The sequence below is a fragment of the Mus caroli genome, chromosome 8 (assembly GCF_900094665.2).
Source record: "Mus caroli chromosome 8, CAROLI_EIJ_v1.1, whole genome shotgun sequence".
Classification (NCBI taxonomy): domain Eukaryota; kingdom Metazoa; phylum Chordata; class Mammalia; order Rodentia; family Muridae; genus Mus; species Mus caroli.
In genome coordinates this window covers 95327235-95349040 of record NC_034577.1, presented here as the reverse complement: position 1 = coordinate 95349040, position 21806 = coordinate 95327235, and the positions used below count along the sequence as shown (strand labels likewise).

The 21806-nt window shown below is 47.4% G+C and overlaps 1 protein-coding gene across 2 annotated transcripts in view; it reads right to left on the bottom strand.

The window, feature by feature from the left end:
• Nucleotides 1-5709: 5709 nt before the first annotated feature.
• Cdh5 (cadherin 5) overlaps nucleotides 5710-21806 on the bottom strand; it is a 40696-nt gene continuing 24599 nt past the window's right edge. For both annotated transcript variants that reach the window (XM_021169927.2, XM_021169928.2), the window contains exons 4-12: nucleotides 21412-21528; nucleotides 19853-20017; nucleotides 18666-18853; nucleotides 16909-17159; nucleotides 13074-13216; nucleotides 11992-12116; nucleotides 11544-11652; nucleotides 9111-9356; nucleotides 5710-7227 (exon numbers count right to left, since the gene is read on the bottom strand). In XM_021169927.2, the coding sequence (XP_021025586.1) occupies nucleotides 6710-7227; nucleotides 9111-9356; nucleotides 11544-11652; nucleotides 11992-12116; nucleotides 13074-13216; nucleotides 16909-17159; nucleotides 18666-18853; nucleotides 19853-20017; nucleotides 21412-21528 (1862 nt within the window). In that variant the 3' untranslated portion in view covers nucleotides 5710-6709. The remainder of the gene's footprint in view (nucleotides 7228-9110; nucleotides 9357-11543; nucleotides 11653-11991; nucleotides 12117-13073; nucleotides 13217-16908; nucleotides 17160-18665; nucleotides 18854-19852; nucleotides 20018-21411; nucleotides 21529-21806) is intronic.

The window sequence follows — 21806 nt, the reverse complement described above, 5'->3', positions numbered from 1 at the left end:
ACACACCACACATACCACATATACCTCATACACCTCACACACACCACATACACCTCACACACCACACACATCACACGTACCACACACACCACACACCTCACACACACCTCACACACCTTACACACCACACACACCACACACACCTCACACACCTTACACACCACACACACCACATACACCTCACACACCTTACACACCACACACCACATACACTTCACACACCTTACACACCACACACACCACATACACCTGACACACCTTACATACCACACACACCACACACACCTCACACACCTTACACACCATACACACCATACACACCACATACACCTCACACACCACATACACCACACACCTCACATACCACACACACCACACATACCTCACACACCACTCACACACCACACACTCACACCTCACACACCACAATACCACATACATCTCACACACCACACATACCACACACACCACACACACCACACATACTACACACACCACACACCACACATACCACACACACACCTCACACACACCACACACATCTCACACACCTCACATACCACACACACCTCACACAACACATATACCATACACACACCTCACACACACCACACACATCTCACACACCTCACACACCACACACACCTCACATACCACAATACCACACACTTCACACACACTACACTCATCTCACACACATCTCACACACACCACACACATCTCACACACCTCACACACCACACACACCACACACACCTCACACACCACACACACATCTAACACACCACACACACCACATACACACCTCACACACACCACATACACACCTCACACACACCACATACACACCTCACACATCTCACACACACCACACACACCACACACACCACACACACCACACACACCACACACACCTCACACACCTTACACACCTGTTTGGCCCAGAGAACGGACTGTGCCGCTCTAGCTACAGATGACTTGACCTGTGGCAGGCTGTATCTCAGGTGCGTTCCTAGTCACCGCCCGGAGCTACATACCCATAGGTTACACTATTCAGAGGGATGGGAGTTTTCATTGTGAAGTCTCAGATCCTGTGTAGAGCCTCATTCAAAAACAAACCCCCTTGCTCTGCACAGCTTCCAGGCTAACCTAATGTCACATACGCGTGCGCGCACACACACACACACACACACACAGAGAAGAGCAACCATGACTCAGGAGTACAGTAAGTTAGCTGCACCCGAGACTAGGCTGTAAAAGAACAATACAAAGTGTCACAAAATCCCTGAAAACTGGTGCATCCACAGACTTCCCAGACACTACACTTCCCAGACTCCCTTGATAGGCTCAGGGAGACCCACCTCAATTGTTTCTTTTATATCTGGACAAAGAAGAACCTTAGGCATTTTATGCACCATAGAATCATTTGGGGGTGAGGGGTGTTGCCTGTTTGGAAAACCAGCTTTCTCTTCCCATAGGTTCTGAAAAGTTCAAAGAAGATGACCCTTTAGTAACAGTTGTTCTGAGATCAGAAGTATTGACATCAAAAGTTTGGTAGCAGGGAACAGTGGGCACACCTTTTGTCCCAGCACTTAGAAGGGAGGTGGAGGCTGGAGGGTCTACAATTTGTACCGGGGCCACTTGGTGAGATTTTGTCTCAAAAACAAAATCTAAATAATCAAGCAACCCACCCAACCCCTCTCCAAAACAGAAACAAAGCCCCTACTAGTTTACTTAAAAAACCTCTCTTACATCAGTAGCAAAGTCAGAAAAAATTGCTTTAAAATAGTCTTTCAATGTTTAAAAACAATGGAGAAAAGCTGAGCCATTCACCATCTTGCAGCTACTTTACAAATGAACACGAGAAACGTTCCTCTGGTTCTAAGAATGTATGTCAATAATAGAAAACTTGGAAATGCCTCAGAATTTCATAACCGGGGGGTGGGTGTTTACCAGGAAAACACAGGGACCGGAGTGTAGTGTGTTTACTTTGGAGTTTGATTTAAGCTCACCTCATGCGTGGGTTGTGACCTCTGGGCCTTTTGTTAAAGACTTAATTATTTTATCTTATGTGCATGAATGTTTGTCTCACATGTAAGAATTACAACATTGCGCGTGTCCGATGCCCATGGAGAGAAGATGCCAGGTCTCCTGGAACTGGAGTTACAGACAGCGGTGAGCTGGCCTGTGGTGCTGGGAACCAAACCCAGGTTCTTTTTTTTTTTTTTTTTTTTTTTAAATTTTTTTTTTTTTTTTTTTTTTAAAGTTTTATTTATTTATTATATGTAAGTACACTGTAGCTGTCTTCAGACACTCCAGAAGAGGGCGCCAGATCTCGTTACGGATGGTTGTGAGCCACCATGTGGTTGCTGGGAGTTGAACTCTGGACCTTCGGAAGAGCAGTCGGGTGCTCTTACCCACTGAGCCATCTCACCAGCCCCCCAAACCCAGGTTCTTTACAAGAGCGACAACGATTTTTAACTGCAGAGCCATTTCACCAGCTTTTGCTCTAAGGATCTGTTAGTCTACACAACCAAGCTCTTAGTGTTGGGCATTGACTGTGATTCCAGTTTTGCTTTGTAAATGGCGCTGCACTTAACATGAAGGTAGGTAGATACACCCAGTGCTTCCCTCTTGGGCTCACTCTCAGGAAGAGTTTCTGGATGGCTTGGGGCTTTGCTTGTGAGAGTCAAAGGCTTCATGTGTCACCTACAGGACAGCAAGATCGTAAGGAATTTTGATCTGAGAGGCCATAGAACTGGGGCATGTAAACATTTACTGGTTCTGGCCCCAATGGAACACCCCAGACTCATTTGGAGTGTGTGTGTGTTGGGTGATGGGGCACACTGACCTATGTTATTCTAGGGTGGGAGAGAGGTGACAGGATAGAGAAGGGTTATGGCGTGCCTGTGATATTCATAAACTTAAGGACATTGGGGTGCTGGAAGCTGCAAGAACCCTAGCTCTAGGCAGCGTGTGGGAGTGGGTCCCTGCCTTCCCAAACAAGAACCTATGGAGGTTGTTCTGCTAGGCCCGGAGTTCATTCTTTTAAATACAACCGTCTCTGTCAAAGCAAAGAATTCCCAGGGCCTGCCATCTATCTGCTCTAGGGTGCCAGAAAGTGGGATAGTGGTTAGGACCGAGCATTTGTAAATGCAGCGCGCCCCCTAGTGGGAACTTTCTGATTTCCCAATGGCCGGAGTGTGGCGGTTCTGCCAGGTAGGAAAGAAGTCTCTTGCCCACACATATCTTTCTGGGAACCCGGAATCAGAATCAGACTCTAGCCCCAACTCTGCCCCTTAATTGTATGGCTCTGACCCCGTCGCACCGTGCTCTAGGTTTTACCTTGATCTTCTGTGAACTGAAGGTCACGAGGTCATCGTGATTTGGTCCTGGAGAGTAGCAGGCCTGAGATCTGGCTCCTCTATTCTGAGCCCGGGAGCCCAGGGCCGCTGGAGTAGGCAGTCAGATTCCAGAAAGCATTGGGTTTTTACCCTACTGTGGCGTTCAGTAAAAGCCTCGGGCCTCAAAGTGGGCCCACAGCCTTCATGAGGGACACCTGTGACTCAGGGTGACTAGGACCCAAGCAGAGGTGGCCTGAATGGCTAAAGACGTCAGACCCTGGTGAAGAGTCAGGACTTCATCTAGAGGGCATTGGGGAGCTGGAGGATTTGAGGGAGAGTACTCTTTGGAAAAGATGGTAGGGAAAGATCTTATGGAAGACAGATTTACAGCAGAGGTCTCATCGGGACAGTTAGGAACACTGGGCTGGAGGAGGTGACGTCCACAGAAATAGCAAAATGTAGACTATCTCCCCTACTGGCAACTCTGGAAATAAATGCCAACTTCACCTTCATTAGGGTCCCCCAACAGCTGGGGCAGGGGCTGTCCCTGAGCCTGTTGCCTGCCTGCCTGCCTGCCTGCCTGCCTGCCTGCCTGCCTGCCTGCCTGCCTGCCCGTGGATCCTAGGCCCCTAAATGGACAACCGTGTCTGGCCTCAGTGGAAGAGGATCCACCTAGTCCCACAACGACTTGATGTGCTGGGGTTGGGGGTTAGGGATGCTGTGTTAGTGGGGAGTAACACCCAGAGGCTTCCCCTTCTCAAAAGAAAAGGGGAAGGTAGAATGGGGGTACTGGGAAGAGAAGTGAGCTGATATTGGGTTGTAAAGTGAATAAATACATTAAAAAAATGCCAACCTCACAATTACCAGGGGTTTATCTAGTTAAGTAAAATAGATAAAAAGGGCAAATTTCACTAAGGATGATGAACGTTGTGGCATTCTAACTTGGTCATAGTTCTATCTCCTGTTTTCTGCATCTTGGAGCCCTGCTTCCAAGAGCATCACCATTGGGGAGAATGGCAGCAACCATGGAAAGAGTACCCCAGAAGCTGTGAGTCTCCACAACCTGTTCCCAGAGGACTTGCTGAGCTCTTTGGTGGGTTATCCAGACAACTTCTCTTGCAAGGCCTCGTTCATTTGACTTGATTCAGAGAAACTCGAGCTAGGGAAGAGCTGACCAAACCTTCAGAAAGGGCAAATGGAGGAGAAAGCTTTTCTGTGGAGGGGTTTGAAAAGCTCAGGCATATTCTTTGGCACTGAGATGCCGCCGTGTGCGCAGGGCTGGCTGTGTGCCTATCTGTCCAGGAAAAGAGCTGCTTCTTTGCTCATTACAAAAGGCAGCTGCCCTTCCCAAACAGCAGCCCTAACTGCTGTGTATATTGGAAATATGGGGGTAAGGCATAGAGCATTGTGGGGGTGGGGGGGTTGAGTGGATAGAAGGCTGAATTGGATCTCTCCCATTTTCTGTCACTAGTAGTTTTCTTTGTGAAAGAACAGACCTTTTGGTTATGTGTGCACAAGCACACTTGAGTGGAGGTGCTCTCCAAGGCCAGAAGAGGGCATCGGATGCCTTGGAGCTGGAGTTCCAGGTAAGCTGTCTAATGTGGATCCTGGGAAGTGACCTTGGGTCTTCTGTAAGAGTGGCATACACGCTTAACCAACGAGCCCTCTGTCTAGCCCCATAGTCTACTTTCGTGGTGACTCACAATCTCCCTTGCCCTCTGAGTTCCTCTGGTGAGGGTGGTAGCAGTTGTATACGCGTATGCATGTCTGTGTGTGCATTTGCGTGCATACATGTGTATGTGTTTCATATGAGCTCTTTCAGCTCTAGAAAAGGAAGAATTTCAAGATGTCTTTATTTAGATATTAAAAAAAGGTACAGTACATCTCATGCACCAGGGTGACTAATAGATAGTCATTATCCTTACAGCAATGACTACAAAAAGGAAATAAAAACTTACAGGAATTGTTCCTCTAACTAAGAAACCCGAATTAAAACAATTGTTAACCTAAATAGCAAACTGCTTATCACACAACAAACCTTATTCTATGTTTGTGAGAACTAGAGACTTATAATAAGTATCATTAGTAAAAAAAAAAATTAAGAGAAGCTAATTATTGATTAGACAAATGTCAGAGCTATCTATAGTCCCCTGCAGAAAGGCCTTGTTGGGGGAGGATTCCACAAAGGAGGGTAAGCTGAAGGCACATTTCTGCCTCGCTTGGGCCTCTTTGTGTCTGTATGCCCCTTCCTCCAGCTGTCACTCAGTGGAAAGTTACTCAACTCTCTCCAAGGGAGAGATGCAGAGAGGCCACACTGGAAAGTGCAGGGGTCTTGCATTCTGCAAGGTGTGCCGGGGGGTGGGGGGGGGGGGGGGGGGGGGGGGGGGGGGGGGGGGGAGGGTGAGGTCCATTCCCTGAGATGTGGCAACTAGGCAAAAGGCGAGTGGCGTGGCTCTGTGATGCAGTTACGGTTCAGCCAGGCTTGCAGAGGCTGCGTCTGGGGCGCCCCCAAGAGATATAAGTGGACAGCAAGAGAAAAGGAAGAGTGAGTGACCAGGCGAGGCGGGTGCCTCCTGCAGGCAACCAGTGCAGGGCTGAGTGGCAGAGGGTCCTCTTAGCTCTTCTGGGATCTTTCTGGTGAGTGGGTTAGAGGCTATCCTTGCTCTATGACCTGTCACCTATGGCCTCCACAGCCCTCCCTGGGTGAATTCACAGTTGCTTCAAATTCGACAAGCCATTTCCCTGAAGTTGACGGAATGAGTCATTGCTCAGTAAAGCAGTGCATGGGGCTTCAGGCCTGCCGGGTCACCTCAGGACCCAAGGTCAGGAGCTGCGGATAGTCTCCTTCCTCCCTGGACAGGCCTGGGGAGGGGCTGGGCATTGGGTAGGTGTGAGGGAGGCTCAGCAGTGCTGGGTCTCCAGAAGGCAGGCATGATGGATGAGTTACAGCCTCCCTTTGGATTAGACTTGAGCCTTACCAGGAGCTCAGGGACCCTTGGGGAAGACTAGAAGTTCAGCATAGTCAGTTTGCTTGGCAGTGTTGAAGGGACCGGAGGTCTCGAATAGATCAGGAGTGTGTATGTGTGTATATGAGGAGGGAGGGGTGCGGGGGGTGGGGGTGGGGATAGGGATGGGAGGAGCCCAGACAGAATACTACCCTCACTCTTCCAGTTTTGGGAGTGGCCATCAATAAGATATGTCTCTGTTCCTGGATATTTAAGGGGCCTGGAATTTGCTACCTTGGGAATGGAAGGGGCGCTGGGCTGAAGAGTCTGGTGTCACTCCTTGGAAACCAGGGAAGGCAGTGTCCGGTGTCTGATCCAGGTTGCAATGAGGTTGGGTCCCCAGGCCCAAAGACCGGAACCCTAGATGATGAGTTCCTCCTGGGGATCTGAGCCGTACAGCTCAGCCAGCATCTTGAATCTGGGTCCCCAGTCGTTGAGGAAGTCATAATCGATGTCAGAGTCGGAGGAATTGGTGCTCAGGGAACTGAGGGACTCTGCGATGGACTCTGCGCCCTCGTAGCCGTAGATGTGCAGTGTGTCGTATGGGGGGCCACCGCCGTCATTGTCTGCCTCTTCTTTCTTCACGTCGATCATGGTGGCCATCTCCCTGGGCCCTCCGTGCAGTCCAGGCGCCAGGCGCGGCGGCTTCTGCACCTGCGTGTACACTGCCGGCCGGGCGTCCATCGTGGAGCGCAGGGGCTTAGTGGAGCCACTGCGCACAGAATTAAGCACTGACACATCGTAGCTGGTGGTGTCCATCTCACCACCGCCCTCCTCGTCGTAAGTGACCAACTGCTCGTGAATCTCCAGCGCACTCTTGCTATGAGCATGCGCCTGCTTCCGGATCCGCCTCCGCAGGATGATCAGCAAGGTGATCACTGCAAATCAGAGCAACAGATGTGAGTCAGACAGGTTCGTGGGACCAGCCCAGACTCCCAGGGCCACTACTATGATTGAGCGAACTGATTTTATTTGGCCCAAAATATAAGTCAGTGGCACAATACTGACCCTCCTGGCGACTGGGTGGGAATGGGTGTGGGAAGGTCCCCTGATCCTCACAGCTTACTGTGGCAGAGAGCTCCCTCAATGAGGCTCAAGCCATTTCCTCTGTGTTTCTAACCCTGAGTTAGTTACTAATCTGTTGAATACAAAGAGTGAGCATGGCCTCCCCAAGCCTCAGTTTTCCTGTCTGTAGAGTGGATACATTGGTTGCTCTGGGACACTGGTCGTTGGGGAAGGTGATGATGAGATTCTGTGGTGTGGGTGTCATCAATGCTTTTATCATTATTATTATTTATAAAAGAGAAGTCGGTCTCAAATGTCTCTGGCACAGAGGTCCAGGAAATGAACAGCACACAACGGGAAGTTCAGAAGTGTGGAGCAAAGGCTGCCTGTGCCTCATGGCATCCTAGCCCCTCAGTGTATCCTGTGGGGCTGGTACAGCATGGAGAAAATACTTTCTAGAAGGAATTGCAGCTGTCAGCTTTCAATTGGAGAAGCCAGACTGCGCTGGGTGCTAATGTTCACAGGCAACTTCCTGGTACCCCAAGGGGATGAGGCTGGCTAACACAGGTATAATACCTTTCCTGGAAGCTTGCCCTTCACAAATCCCTTTCTGAAGTCTGTTTCTTGAGAAATGTCAGACCTAGGTGAAGCCTAAAGTGCCCCTGAAAGTGACAAGGCTCAAAAACAAAAACGAAAACACAACAAGAGCAAAAAACAAAACTAAAACAAAAAAATACAAAACAAAACAAAAACCAAGACTGGAGGAATTCTATCAAAGCAAAAGAAACCCCCCAGTGACATTCCAAGCTAGAAGTCTCAAAACATTCCGTTATTATAAAGAAATTTCAGAAACAATTAAAGCCAGGAGCCGTGGCACCCAGCTTTAATCCCAGCACTATGAGGGCAAAGACAAGTGAACTGAAGGCCCACGTGCTCTACAGCATGAGTTCCGGGCCAGCCAAGGGCTACACAGTGAGATCTTGTCTCAAAATAAATGACTAATATAAACAAACAACTATTTTAATGTACATCAGTTGTAGTCTCCCCTCCCCCAGCCTGAAACCTGCTTGCTCAGGGGTGGAGCTTCCCGCTCAATCTTTCTGCCACGCCCACTGCTGGAACCTGCTGCTTTGCTGTTTGGAGCCATACACGTGGTCACCCTGCTACTGGACCCCGAGATTATTTGGTGGGAATTGGGCCCCCTTCCCCTGCTTCATAACTGCGTGCAGAACAGTAAAATTGAGCTTTGATCAGAATGCCTGTCTTAGCTGCATTTCTTTCTCTCGTTGCCTAGCCCCTCTTCTCCTCCAGGTTTCCAAAATGCCTTTCCAGGCTAGAACCGAGGTTGTGATCTACTGGCCAGACACAACAATCGGTGCCCCGAATGACACCCAGAATATAGTATGCACTCAAACTATATTTAGCAATCAAATGAATGCCAAACATAGCTTATTTTTTCTTTTTTGTTTTGAAATGGCTATATTGAACCTGGTGCCTGACACATGCTAACGTGCTCTGCCCCTGAGATACAGCGGGCCCCAGGGTGTTTTGAAATGGAGTTAGCTTGAACAACGATCTGTGGCTCACCCCTCCTTTCCCTTGCTCCATTAAGCACCAGGTTGGTGGGGCTCTACATCTATATCTCTGTATGCTATACAAGAATTGTAAGCTCCAGAGTGGTGCAGGATTGGGCCAGAACCCTGCCTCTACTGTGAGGCCCTCTTGATGACTCCTCCCTGCCCCATGAGACACTGACCTGTGATGGTGAGGATGCAGAGGAAGATGGCCACCAGTGCCTGGATGCTGACACCCGCCTGGGCTGCCATCTCCTCACAGAAGGTGAACTCGCCCTGCTCGTTGCACTTGCACACACCCACGGTTAGCGTGCTGGTTCCAGTCAGGCTGGGCACCCCATTGTCTGAGATGAGCACGGGCAGGTAGTGGAACTTGGCATACTCCCGATTAAACTGCCCATACTTGACCGTGATGTTGGCGGTGTTGTCTGCAAACACCAAGACCACAGAGTGAGGCTCAGGTAGGAGCATCTGCCCATTGTGGGGGTGGGGAAAGCTGCCTCCTTTCTGGGTGCTCTCACTGCCTTCTTTGTTCCCTGACTCATGCCTGAGCCCCTTGAGCACAGGCTTGCCCCTTTGCAGAGGGTGCACTAGGGCAGCTGCTTTGACCCAGCCTGAAAAAAATGGCTCAGTTAACATGTAAGATCCCACCTTTCTGTTTCTGTGGTCAGTAGGTACACATCCCCTTCTCTAATACCATCTAATAAACAGAAGATTTTGCTCAGCTCATTGCTGTATTGTTTGAAGTGTGTCTGCATGCACACACACACACACACGCACACACACACACACACACACATCAGGAAAAGAATGCTTTTTTTCCCCTTGCACCAGACTAACTTCTTTATGCCACCCCTGAATCACTGCAATGGAGGTTTGCAAGACTGGTTCCCCAGTGGTACTCCCATTTGTCATTGGGAGAGGATGTCCCAGGGCATTCTGCAGCTGAGAATCAGTTTTTGTGCCAGTATCTCCCATTCCCAGTGCTAACCATTAGTTTACTGCATAGAAGGGTCCTCCAGGGAGCTCTATAAACAACCTGATTGTCAGACCCTACCTTTTCTTCCTCCCTCCCTCCCTCCCTCCCTCCCTCTCTCTCTCTCTCTCTCTCTCTCTTCTCTCTCTCTCTCTCTCTCTCTCTCTCTCTCTCTCTCTCTCTCTCTCTCACATTTGTTTATTTATTTGATGTGAGTACACTGTTGCTGTTTTTGACACACCAGAAGAGGTTCTCGGATCCCATTACAGATGGTTGTAAGCCACCTTATGGTTGCTGGAAATTGAACTCAGGACTTCTGGAAGAGCAGTCAGTACTCTTAACCACTGAGCCATCTCTCCAGCCCCAGACCCTTCCTTTTCATCACAAACACACACACACACACACACACACACACACACACACACACACACACACTGCTGTTGTTGCTGCTGTTGTTCAGTGGCTGTGGGCAAAGGAGAGCTGCTGTGCTTTTTGTAGGTTCCTGGGAGGTTGTAACACCAATGGTTAGAGGACTTAGCCACACAGCCAAAAGCAAAATAGGAGAAATGAGAGACTCTGATATGCAAAACATATATATGCAAATGTCTCTGAGACCAACAGACTTGTTTCCTGTTGCACATGAGATATGTGTTTGGAGTAGCTCCTAAACTTCCCAGTTCTTAGTTTGTTCAGGGTACACAGCAGGAATGGTATTTTTGCAATGATACTTTCTGAGTACTGAGTTGTGTCATTAACTGTCAGCACAGCATGGCTACCTTACTCATTTTGTAGGCCACCGTGTTCATCTTGCTTGATTAGTCTGTGGCTGATGAGTTCACTTCCCCCACTCTCAAGGACCCTGTTCCCCAGTCTTCCCCAAAGATGACACTGGGCTGTTTCAGTACAGGGTCCTCACCATGTCATCAGTAAGGGACAGGGAGATTTCCTTCCATGTTTGGGTGAACAGTTGCTATAGTCATACCTTAGGGTGTATATTTTTTTCTTAGAAAGTAGCAGAGGCTGTGGAAGCCTGGCCACTTTCAGATGGATTAAATCAGCTTAGGGTCATCACTCTAACAAGTGGATCTTCACCAGACCTCTGACTGGCCACTACTGAACTCAGAAGACTCTCTGGGCTTTGATTGGCTGAATAGATGAGCTGTAATAGGCTGTGATTGTTGGGCCAGATCCTGTTCAGGGAACACTTTATGGTAGATACCTCTTCTAGCTGAACTGTAACAAAGCTCATTGCGTTCCCAGGGTTCATGACTTCCTATTTCCAGTTTGGGCTCTTTGGAATGATCTCAGTATTTGAAGGAGCCTTTGGATAGTTTGGACTGAGCTGGCTGCCTGCATCCCTGTATCCATTCTTGTTCCTCTTCAATGACGCCTCTTCAGTGTAATGGTGACCCTCTGTATCATGTCCTATGGACCATGAAGCCTGGCTAGGTGGCTTCAACTACAACATAGACCAACTGTACAATCTATATGGTGAGAATTATACAGAACAACCCATAACTTGAGGGACCCTCTGAAGACCTGTCACCCCATGTTGGTTTAGTGCTTGATCTTAGTGCTTTAAGACTCTTAACTGAAACCCCTGCCCTTCTCAGAGCCAACCGTCTTCTCTGAGGCTTACCGTGGTTGTTTATGAGGGTGAAGTTGCTGTCGTCATTCTTCAGGGCAAACTTGAACTTTGGGTTTACTGGCACCACATCCTTGTCTGTTGCAGAGATCTGTACTACCAGCTGGAATGTGAGAGATGGGGAAATGATCAGTGTGGTTTTGGGGTTCAAGGATGGGTTTAGACATGACCATGGCTGCCTGCTACCGCGGCACTACGGTCTCCCCGAAACTGCTTTGTCTACTACCATCCTGCACTCACTTATCCCTGACCTATTCTTCAGACCCTCCCAGAGCCCCCATTTCTCCTCCTGTAAAATGGGAATAGCATTTTTATTCAGGGTTGTTACGTAGTTACTTAAGCTTAGGAAACTCTAGGTGGATTGGAAAGTTTTCTCCTACGCCATCTACTTGAAAACACACGATCCCCTGGCCCCCACCTTCCCCACTTGAGGCCAACTCACCTTGCCCTGGGCAGCATTCTCACACACTTTAGGTTCATAGGGCTGGGCAAATTCCGGAGGGTTGTCATTCTCATCCAAGACTTCAATGTGAACCTGCACAATGGACTCTTTCCCTACAGGGTTACCTGCAGGGGAGACAGCTTGTTTTCATCCTGGGCCCAGCTGAGGCTGGCCTCAGAAGATATTTAGGTAGACAGTTTTAGGGCAATGTGTGGTGGAAGCCATTTCTGTTTTTCAGGAGGAAAGGCCAAAGATGGTGTTGCTGATGGAAGGAGTGTGGAGGAAGACAACGTATGTGTTGGGGGGTAGCCCTTCATATGGGAAGAAACTTGCTTATAGGAATTCAAGAGTTAACCACCCTCAATTCATCTTAAGAGGTTGTAAAAATAGTAAGTAGATCAAGCAAACAGATACAATTGATTAAAATAATGCAATCGGACACATAATCATATACTCATTTAAGTGATGCTGCCCCCCCCCCCCAGGAACCCCTAAGGGACCTGGTTGCTGGGAAATTAAACATTATTTTGCTGAGTGATTGTTACAACTCCCTTTGCATCTGTCAGAATTTATACTGATTGTTGTAGAACCTCACAAACTCTACCAGCTTCTTGGCTCTTTCACTGGCGCACACAAAACCAAGTCTCTGTGCACGAAGGAGTGTTTGCTAAGTGTGTTTAACACTAAGAATCATGCAGCATTTGGTCCATGCACAGCCTTCGAGTCTCTCTGCGTTCTCTGGACCAAGCCCTCGGGAAGTCTGCGCGTGGCATGTGCCTTGGCTGAATCTCATCACCGAGATGCCTGAGTAGACTGTTTCATGACAGAGCTTCTTAGACTGTGGTGCGTCGAGTCTAGCATGCCACTCTACTGTTCTGTACTCCTAACAAGGTTGTGGGTGCTCTATAAGATGGTCCTCCAAGGAGCACGTTCAGAAATGGAAGGTCAACATAGCCCAGGCAGAGAATGTTTCCCCGGGGCCTTAGAATACATTTAGAGGTCCAAAATGATGCATCATGTCGATTTTGAAAGAATGTGGGAAAAAGAAGAGCCCAGGTAGCCTGGAAGGTGGATCCACTTACCCCTAGAATCCAGCTCGTTGGCCTCCACAGTCAGGTTATACCAGGAGTAGGTTTCTCTGTCCAGTTCTTTCTCGTTATAGATGTCTCCCTGTTTGGTTATTCGGAAGAATTGGCCTCTGTCACTGGTCTTGCGGATGGAGTACCTGTCCAGGAGAAAGAGCTTCATGCTTCATGGCTCTCCTTGTCCTTTGCTGTTTCTAAAGTCCTCAGCACGACAGAGATTTGATCCCTGTATCCTTCCCCACACCCCTTTCTAACGTTCCCTACACTTACCACCCAGAGTGAGTGGGCCTGCACATGTGCACATGGGCAGGATGATGATGCTCAACCTGAAGGATGTGGTTACCTTACGATTGGATGAGGTACCCGAGATACTCCACCCAGCTGCATTTCAAACTAAGTAAGTAACTTTAAAATCACCTACAACATAGCTGGAGTGTGTGTGTGTGTGTGTGTGTGTGTGTGTGAAGATTGTGGCTACTACTGAAAAGCCATGACAAAGAAAGAAGATGTAATACCAAATATAATACTTTTTTGATAGGAAGAAGGGCTGAGTCTACAGATTAAGTGATATTTGGTCATAACTATAAAAATATAGCAATAATTAGGTGTATGCTGATAGCCCTTTGAATGTCCCAGCAGTGTGAGGAAACTGAAGGGTTCAGACTCTCATGAAAAAAGAGCAGATTCCCTAAAAAGAAAGGGAAATTAGACCCACTCCAGATGTTCCCACAAAGATGAATGCTAGAACACACTGGGTGGAGCTTTTGAAGAGAAGTCTCTATGACCTGAAGATTGCACAAGTACAGCCAAGAGTCATTAAAATTAAAAGGCAAAGGATGATTGTGTGTGTGTGTGTGTGTGTGTGTGTGTGTGTGTGTGCAAATATATCATTATTTGGGAAATACAGCATTCATAAAGGTGGGTTCTGATTATGCAAAGAAAAACTTGTTTTGAAGCTTTAGATGTCCTAATCAAAAGTAGAAACTTTGTTTGGGAGGAGCTGAAATGAAGTTGCTGGGGCATGTGTGATCCATGCTTTTCACTAGGAAACATTTGAGATTCTGTAGACAGAAGCAAATCTGCGGTCAAATGTCTATGAGGGGGGAAAAGGAGGGTTCTAGCAGAGCTGAGGGGCAGGAGGAAGCCTGTCCCATTTGAGAAATAGGAAATACAGAACAAAGCAAGCTAGATCAAGCCCAGCACAGAGGATGAAATCAGCAAGCAGGCTGAACACAAACTATCTCTGCTGAGATTAAAAAGCCAGCCCGACTGTGTGCTGCTTTTAAAGTCATGCAATCTAGAAAAGTCAGAGGTAAAAGCTAGAGAATTTATCAAACAGAGATAACATGTGAACAGGATGGGCAAGTTTAATATCATATGGCGTGGCACTGAGGACCAAAAGCATAAGAAGAACAAACTAGCTGATTTCACAGGGTTGCAAAATTGCGGGTCCTGAGCTCAGCTGTGGAGCACCGGCTTCGTGTGCGCAGACCCTGGCTTCTATCCCTTGCACTGGAAAAGGAAGTTATAAGACATTAATGAAGGTAAAACAGTGGTAAATCTTAGTTAACTGGACAGGAAAATTAATATACATAAAAAGAAGTACTGGTATTTCAGTCAAAATGGGTGCAACACAACTGTATTATATCACAGAACATTTTAGACCACCCTCCTAATCCCCACAGTACTTGTACAAGAAAACCAAACCAAACAATCTCAAGTTAATAAAGTCTCCAACCAAAGAAACAGCTAAGATTATAATTATACATCCTATGGAATAGATGACAGTGAAAACGGGTCCTCAAATGTGTGAGATAGACCCAGATGGGAAAAGGTTTGCTTTGTTCTCAACAAGAAGACCTAATACTGCTAGGCCTGGTGATGCAGGCCTGCAATTCCAGGAAGCTGAGGCAGAATCTCAAGGTCTGCCTGGTCTATAGATTGAGTTCATGGCTAGAATGGACCGCTTAATGAGACCCTGTCTGAAATAGGGCAGCGGGGCGCAGGGGAGGTAACAGAAGCCTGGGGATGTGACCCGAGAGGTAGGGTGCTTGGGAGGCTCTTGACCAATGCTAGGATTGTAAATAAACAAAGACTTTCCAAAATCGATATATAAAATCAATTCTTGGGCCATCAAAATGGCTCAGTGGGCCAGTACCTATGGCTAAGCCTGATAACCGAGTTCTAATCCCTGGGTCTCACATGGTCCAAGGAGAGAACTGACTCCCCTAAGTGACCTCTGACCTCCACATTTGTGCTGTGGCATGCACCACCCCTTACACACAGAATAAATAAAGAAATAAAAGAGTAACCAGATAAAAATACCTCATTAGGATATACATTTTTTTAAAACTATATTACAATTATTCTTGTGAAGTCAAGTGTGGTGGAATGTACCCTGTAGTTTCAGGACTAAAGATGTAGAGATAGGATTACAGCAGTTCAAGTTGGGACTGCATAGACCCTATCTTTTTGAAAGAAAGAAAGAAAGAAAGAAAGAGAGAGAGAAAGAAAGAAAGAAAGAGAGAGAGAGAGAGAAAGAAAAATACTCATATGTAAGAATGGTCATTTCAGATTAGGTAAGAGAGAGAGAGAGAGAGAGAGAGAGAGAGGTTCTTGTTAGATTAAAACTCAGGAGAAAGCTCTTTCATTAAAGCAGAGCATCACAGAGGAACAGGTAGAGTGGGGAATTCAGAGGTAGGGCCAAGTCTATGTAAGAACTTAAATATATAACCACAATGGGGAAATAATGATGTTTAGTCAACAGGCCTGACACAGCTGGCTTCATGTGTAGGATAAAATCAGATTGGATTGAATTCATGCTTACTACTAACTATTATGTGACTCCAGGAAGTCTGAGCAGATCTACATATTTCCTTTGTTCCAGAGGGTAAAGGAAGGATATCTAGTTAAGATAGAGGAACAAGGCCATGGTGCTGAATGTCTCGTTCCACACCCTCCAAGGTCCACGTATTAGAAACTGTATCCACAGATGCATGTATTTGTGGTATTGGAAGATTAGGCTTGGGAGGCGGTGATTGCAATTAGGATTAGGTCATGAGGATGGGGCCCCCATGGTGGATTAGTGGCTTTATAAGAAGATGAAGAAAGACCTACACTGCCAAGCTCATTAGGTCTCCCCATGTTGCGGCAAGCAAGACCTCATTAGATGGCAATCAGGTGCTGGCACTGTGCCCTTGGATTTCCAAGCCTTTAGACCCTTAAGATAAATAGAGCTCTGCGGTTCATAAATTATCCAGCCCATGCTACGAAGTTGTAGCAATGGAAAACGAGCTAGGATTGACGGACTGTGCAGAACACGATCCAAAGCAAATGACAGCAAAACCACAAATGGGAACAAGGAACGCAGCATCTTTGCATCAGTTGGTTCATGTGGCCGTGAAGGAAAGAATACTCAGCCCACTTGAGGACCAGGTGGGAGCGGGAACTACCATAGATCTCTTTATAGAAGTGTGTGGTTTCAGCAAGTGAAATTAACACTCTGGCTTTGTGTCTTGGGAGAAACATCTCGAAACTATTTTTTGGTGACAGGGCTTCAGATAAGCCATTCCTGCTTGATGACCTCATTAGACAGGAGCTATGTGAGTCAAGGTCTAAAGTCCTTTAAAGAACAGAGGATGACCTGGACCAGACAAGATAGACAAGACAGGAGCTGGCGGGAGAAGGGTATGAGTGGAAAGAGCCAGGGTCTAGCCTCAGCATCTTTCCATGGAGGTTCTGCGAGACAGTGTCCTCCCGTGAGCCTTGATCTCAGACCATCAGGCATAAGAATGCCCATGGCATTATCACCTCATGCCCACCACTTCCCTACCCGATGCTGCGCTGAGCCTTGTCAGGGTCTTTGGCCACCACAGTGCCAATCAGAGGTTTCTTCTGGTTTTCTGGCAGCTTGAAGTGGTAGAAGTGTTGCTGGAAGACAGGGGGCTCATCCACGTCTAGGACGTTGATGGTGACCTTGGCTTTGTTTTTCCCTGACGTGCTGCTCAGGTGTTCGTATCGGATAGTGGGGTCTGTGGCCTCAATGTAGAATGTGTACTGCTGGATGACTTCATAGTCCAGGGACTGCATAGGTGAGAAGTATGGTGACTGACATTAGCGCTTTTTGTTATACCGGCCCGGCCTCTGTACCTGGTCCTGTTCTATGAATCAAGGACACACCCAGGCCCAGTCCTCCTCTCAAGAGGGCAATGACCTAGTGGTTCTATTCAAAGGTAGTACCTTTCCTGGTTTTGAGAAGTCAAGAGACTCCTCCTGGGTTTGTCTGCCTAGCAATTTTTCTTCCTTTTCATCCTGAGGGAGGGGTAGCAGTTGGCTATTGAGCAGGTGGTAAGAGACCCTCTCAGAAAGCACTCTAGATAGAGGCAACACCTTCTTCTCTGGCATTATTCTGCAGCCGTGGATATACCAGTTACATTTTTTTGTTGTTGTTGCTGTTGTTTGTATGTCTATCTTCCCTACTGTCTGAGAGCTTTGTGGACTCTGGTGGCTGTCTGTGTGTTCTCAGTCCTCTACCTGAAAATCCTGGAAGCGTGAAAGCTCCTCTCCCTCTTCTGGATTCAGTCGATCAGACCATTTGCTGCCTGCAGCAGCCACTGTCCATGGCTACTTGTGCCCTCAGGTATACATTCTTTACATATATGATGATAGATTTCTTTTATTTTTTTCCCCAGTTCCAAAGTCTTGATTGTTTTAGAAAAGATGACCCATCCTGTCAGTATGATAGATTTCTATTGTTGGGACACAGGGAGTTAATACTGGTAAGTTTTTAAGTGTCAACTTGCTGTTTAATCTGAAATCACCTAGAAGGGAACCTCAATTGAGGAATTGCCTAGATCATGTTACATATGGGCTTGTTTGTGGGGGGTTATCTTGATTGTTAATTAGTGTAGGAAGGCCCAACCCATTGTGGGGAGCACCATTCCCTAGGCCTGGTTCTGAACTGTATGAGAGGAGAAAGCTGACTGACAGCCAAAGCCACAGACAGAAAGCATGAGTGCATCCATTTCCTTCTGCTTTTGACTATGGATGTGATGCGACCAGTTGTCTCAAGTTCCTGCCATTGTGACTTTTCCATAACAATGGACTCAGCTTGGAGTTGTAAATCAAATACACCCCTTTCCAAAGTTGCTTTTGGTCAAGGTTATTTTTATCACAATATGAGAAATGAGACTAGAACAAGTGTTGTGTGTCAGTGCTGCAGGGTTTGTGGCTGCTTACTCCAGAGCCTGATCTTCCTGTGGTAACTCTGAGACATGCTCTATATAGCCCCTATGGGGCTGGGCCCCACTCGAACCTGTCCATCAGTGATTGCCACCTATCCTTGCTCCTGAGGCTTTTAGGGATTACTGCCCAAATAAACATGTCACACCCAAAGTATTGCCTCTATCTCTGGAACAATTCAGGCTGAGACTGTGGGTTACAGTCTCTGTGAGCTCGTGGCCAGCTCTGAGCTGTACCAGAACATTTGCCTTCAATGACCTGTGGCTCAGAAGTGATCCCTGGGCATGTCTTTTGGATACTGCAAACTCCATAGCCCATGAACGGGCTCGGTTCTGCAGGTCTACATACCTTCGTGGGTTTGATGATACCCTCGTTACGTTTGGGGTCTGTCTCAATGGTGAAGGTGTCCCTGTACTCGCCCTGCATGATGCTGTACTTGGTCATCCGGTTCTGAGGCTCATCTGGGTCCACAACAGTCAGAAAGCCCAAGGGCTTGCCCACACGGATGTCTTCAGGCACCGAAAATGTGTATGTGGCTGATGTGCATAGGATACCACAAAGAGTTAATGAGAAAGATAAGACAATTGTCTCTTCGTATTATCACACACACACACACACACACACACACACACACACACACACACACACACCAAGGGTCTTACCCAGGCTAGGCAAGCACTCTATCACTGAACTATACCCCTAACCTTTGGAATTTTGAGATAGAGGCTTGGCTTGCTTTGTAGCCCAGGTTGGGTTTGAACTGGCAAATCTCCTGTCTCTGTCTCTTGAATGCTAGGACCACAGGCATGTGCTGCCCTATCTGGGTATCAAACAGTATTTTGCTACAGAAAACAGGCAAGAAACTGTGATGGTATAATTCTGCGTCCCAAGGTAAGGAGGCCTGCCTTGCCTTTTGTCTGTCTGTCAATCTGGCAGGGAGTTAGCTCCTTCTGTACATTGGAACGTCAATAGATGAGCGAGACAAATCTCACCTTTAGGAAGTAATAGAGCTACTTCAGAACTAGATAATTTGGGAGTCAGCTGAGGCCTGAATTTCCACATAGTTAGTCGGTTCCATGAATGTAGCAACTTACTTCTACTGCCCACTCTCACTGGGGGCACAGGAAAAGCTCTTGACAGACAGTTTCTAAAGGGAAATTCAATTTGTGGGTATGTTTATACCAGGTTGTGGTTGTACCCTATTCTCTGGGATTTTATAGCTGGGCCCTAAGTCTCAGAGGTTCTGCGTGAAATTGCTCCCGTCTCTCAGTGGGACTTGAAGCATTGCAGTGCCATCGGCAGGGCTGTGAATTTTTTTAATTTGGTCTGTGAAGGGACTCATCAGTGGACAGTTGGGTGACCTTGGGAGCAAAGCATTAGGATGCATCGGGGTCTCCCTACTCTGGCTTCAGAGGCTCCCTGGGATATAGCAAGAAGTAGAGGGATTTGGGGCACTTTCTGAAAACTCCCAAGTCACTGAATCTGGATTGTCTCTGCCCCTGTCCACTTAAAGGCCTATGGGGGGAGGGGCTTACATTGAGTAAAGACGGGGAAGTTGTCATTGATGTCCTCCAGTCTGATCATCACAGTGGCTGTGCCTGACTCTCCCCGCAGACCCAGGGCATCTTGTGTTCCCACCACGATCTTGTATTCAGCCTGTTTCTCTCGGTCCAAGTTTTTGATCTTCGTGAAAATGAGTCCTGAAAAGAAGAGTGTCCCAACAGGAATTGTGTTATCTGTGGAGCCTTGAGAAAATCTGAATGCTCAGATCCTTTCAGAAATACACAGGCGACTTCACTATGTATTTGAGATTGGGAACCCCAAACCCACTAACTCCATCCCTTGCCCTGTATGGCTAAAATCTGGCCAAATGTATGGTCCAATATTGTTCCTAGCCAGGGAGAATGTTATATTGAGAAAGACCATACTGCCATTTCCAGGCTCAGAGTGCGATGGATTAGTGATGTCTGCCGTGGTACACATAAACATGATTGGCTGTGCTGTGCTTGATTAATGATGTCTATACTGACATACATGGAAATGACTGCCCTTTTTAGCGCTGAGAGTGCTGTGATAGGTTAGTGATGTATCTCTTGGTGCACATAGGAGTACCAGTGACACTCTGTCTTTGCTCATCTTCTGGAAGACAAGGGTGTCTGGCTTGACTAACTGGCCTTCTTTCTTGCTTCCAGGGTTCGGTACTTACAGCTTTTAAAATTAGACACCAAAGTTGGCCCAAGAAACCTTCTGGACTTGCAGACTTGAATCCTGTGATGAACTGCAACTAAGTAGCATGTAACTACACTTACAGCCCTAACTTAGGCGTATGCTCAGCCAATCATAGTGGCTGTGCTTCAGTTAATCATAGGCTGCCACCTGTTCACAGCTATTCAAGTAAGGCAGACACCCCAGCTGGAACCATCCGAGCTGTTTCTAGACTGCAGGGTTTTTTTTTCTTTTTCTGTACTATAAATAGCACCCAACTATGTGGCAGCCCTGGGGTTTCTCTGAACTTGTTTAGCTTCTGGGGTGTCCCAATTTGTGAACCGTTCTTTGCAAAAATTAAACTTGATAAAGTTTAATTGGTCTAAAGTTTTCCCTCTTAACAAGGCATGGAAAAAAATTCTGTGGCATGGCTGTGCCTATGCGAAATCGAATTCCAACGTCTTGGCTACTTGGCAAGGTAGTGTGAGCATTCCTATCTTCTAGACGAAGGAAGCAAGGCTCTTAGGTGATAGCTAACTTGCGCAAGGGCTGTAGGGCTGAGCAGCAGTTCTGGGTTCAAATCAGATGTCTTTGAACGTGTACAAAAGACTTTCCAACCAGCATGTTCTGTTGAGCCCTGGTCTATGCTTGGGTGAAAAGGCCCCGCTCTTCTTTCTGGACTTGAGGTCCTGCTTTGGGCGCTTGTCTGCTTCCTTCTCCCCTAACCCACTCCAACATGTCTTTATGTGTATTATGAATTCCTTCTCTGGATCAGTGGCTGGTGACACCTATCAGGTTAATGTTCTCTATACATTGGCACCTACAATATTCACGTCCCTCCTCCATCCCTCCAAATGGGTACCCGCCCAAAAGGTTTAGTCATACAGACCAGAATTATCAATGCTGAAATACTCATTTCCTTTCACGATTTGGTACAAGACTGTGGCGTGGCCGGCCACAGTGGGGTCATCTGCATCCACTGCTGTCACACGGATGACAGAGGTCCCTGTGGAGAGAGAGAATTCTGGTATGTCTGCTCATGACTGGCCCTCACCCATTTCCTGGTGGGAGTAGATGGGGGTTCCACTGTTCCTACTGCCCAAGATGAGGGAATGAAGGCTGCCTTGTGCTAGAGGGGCCATCATGAGGACAAAGTGTCAGCCAGAGCAGTCATGAAGCAGGCAGAGAGAACAGGTGGTGTGTGTGTTTGCAGGAGAAATGAAGAAGGGAAGAGGTTTGGGTTTGAGAGAGAAACATAGGTGACGTCTGGGTAGATTTTCATTT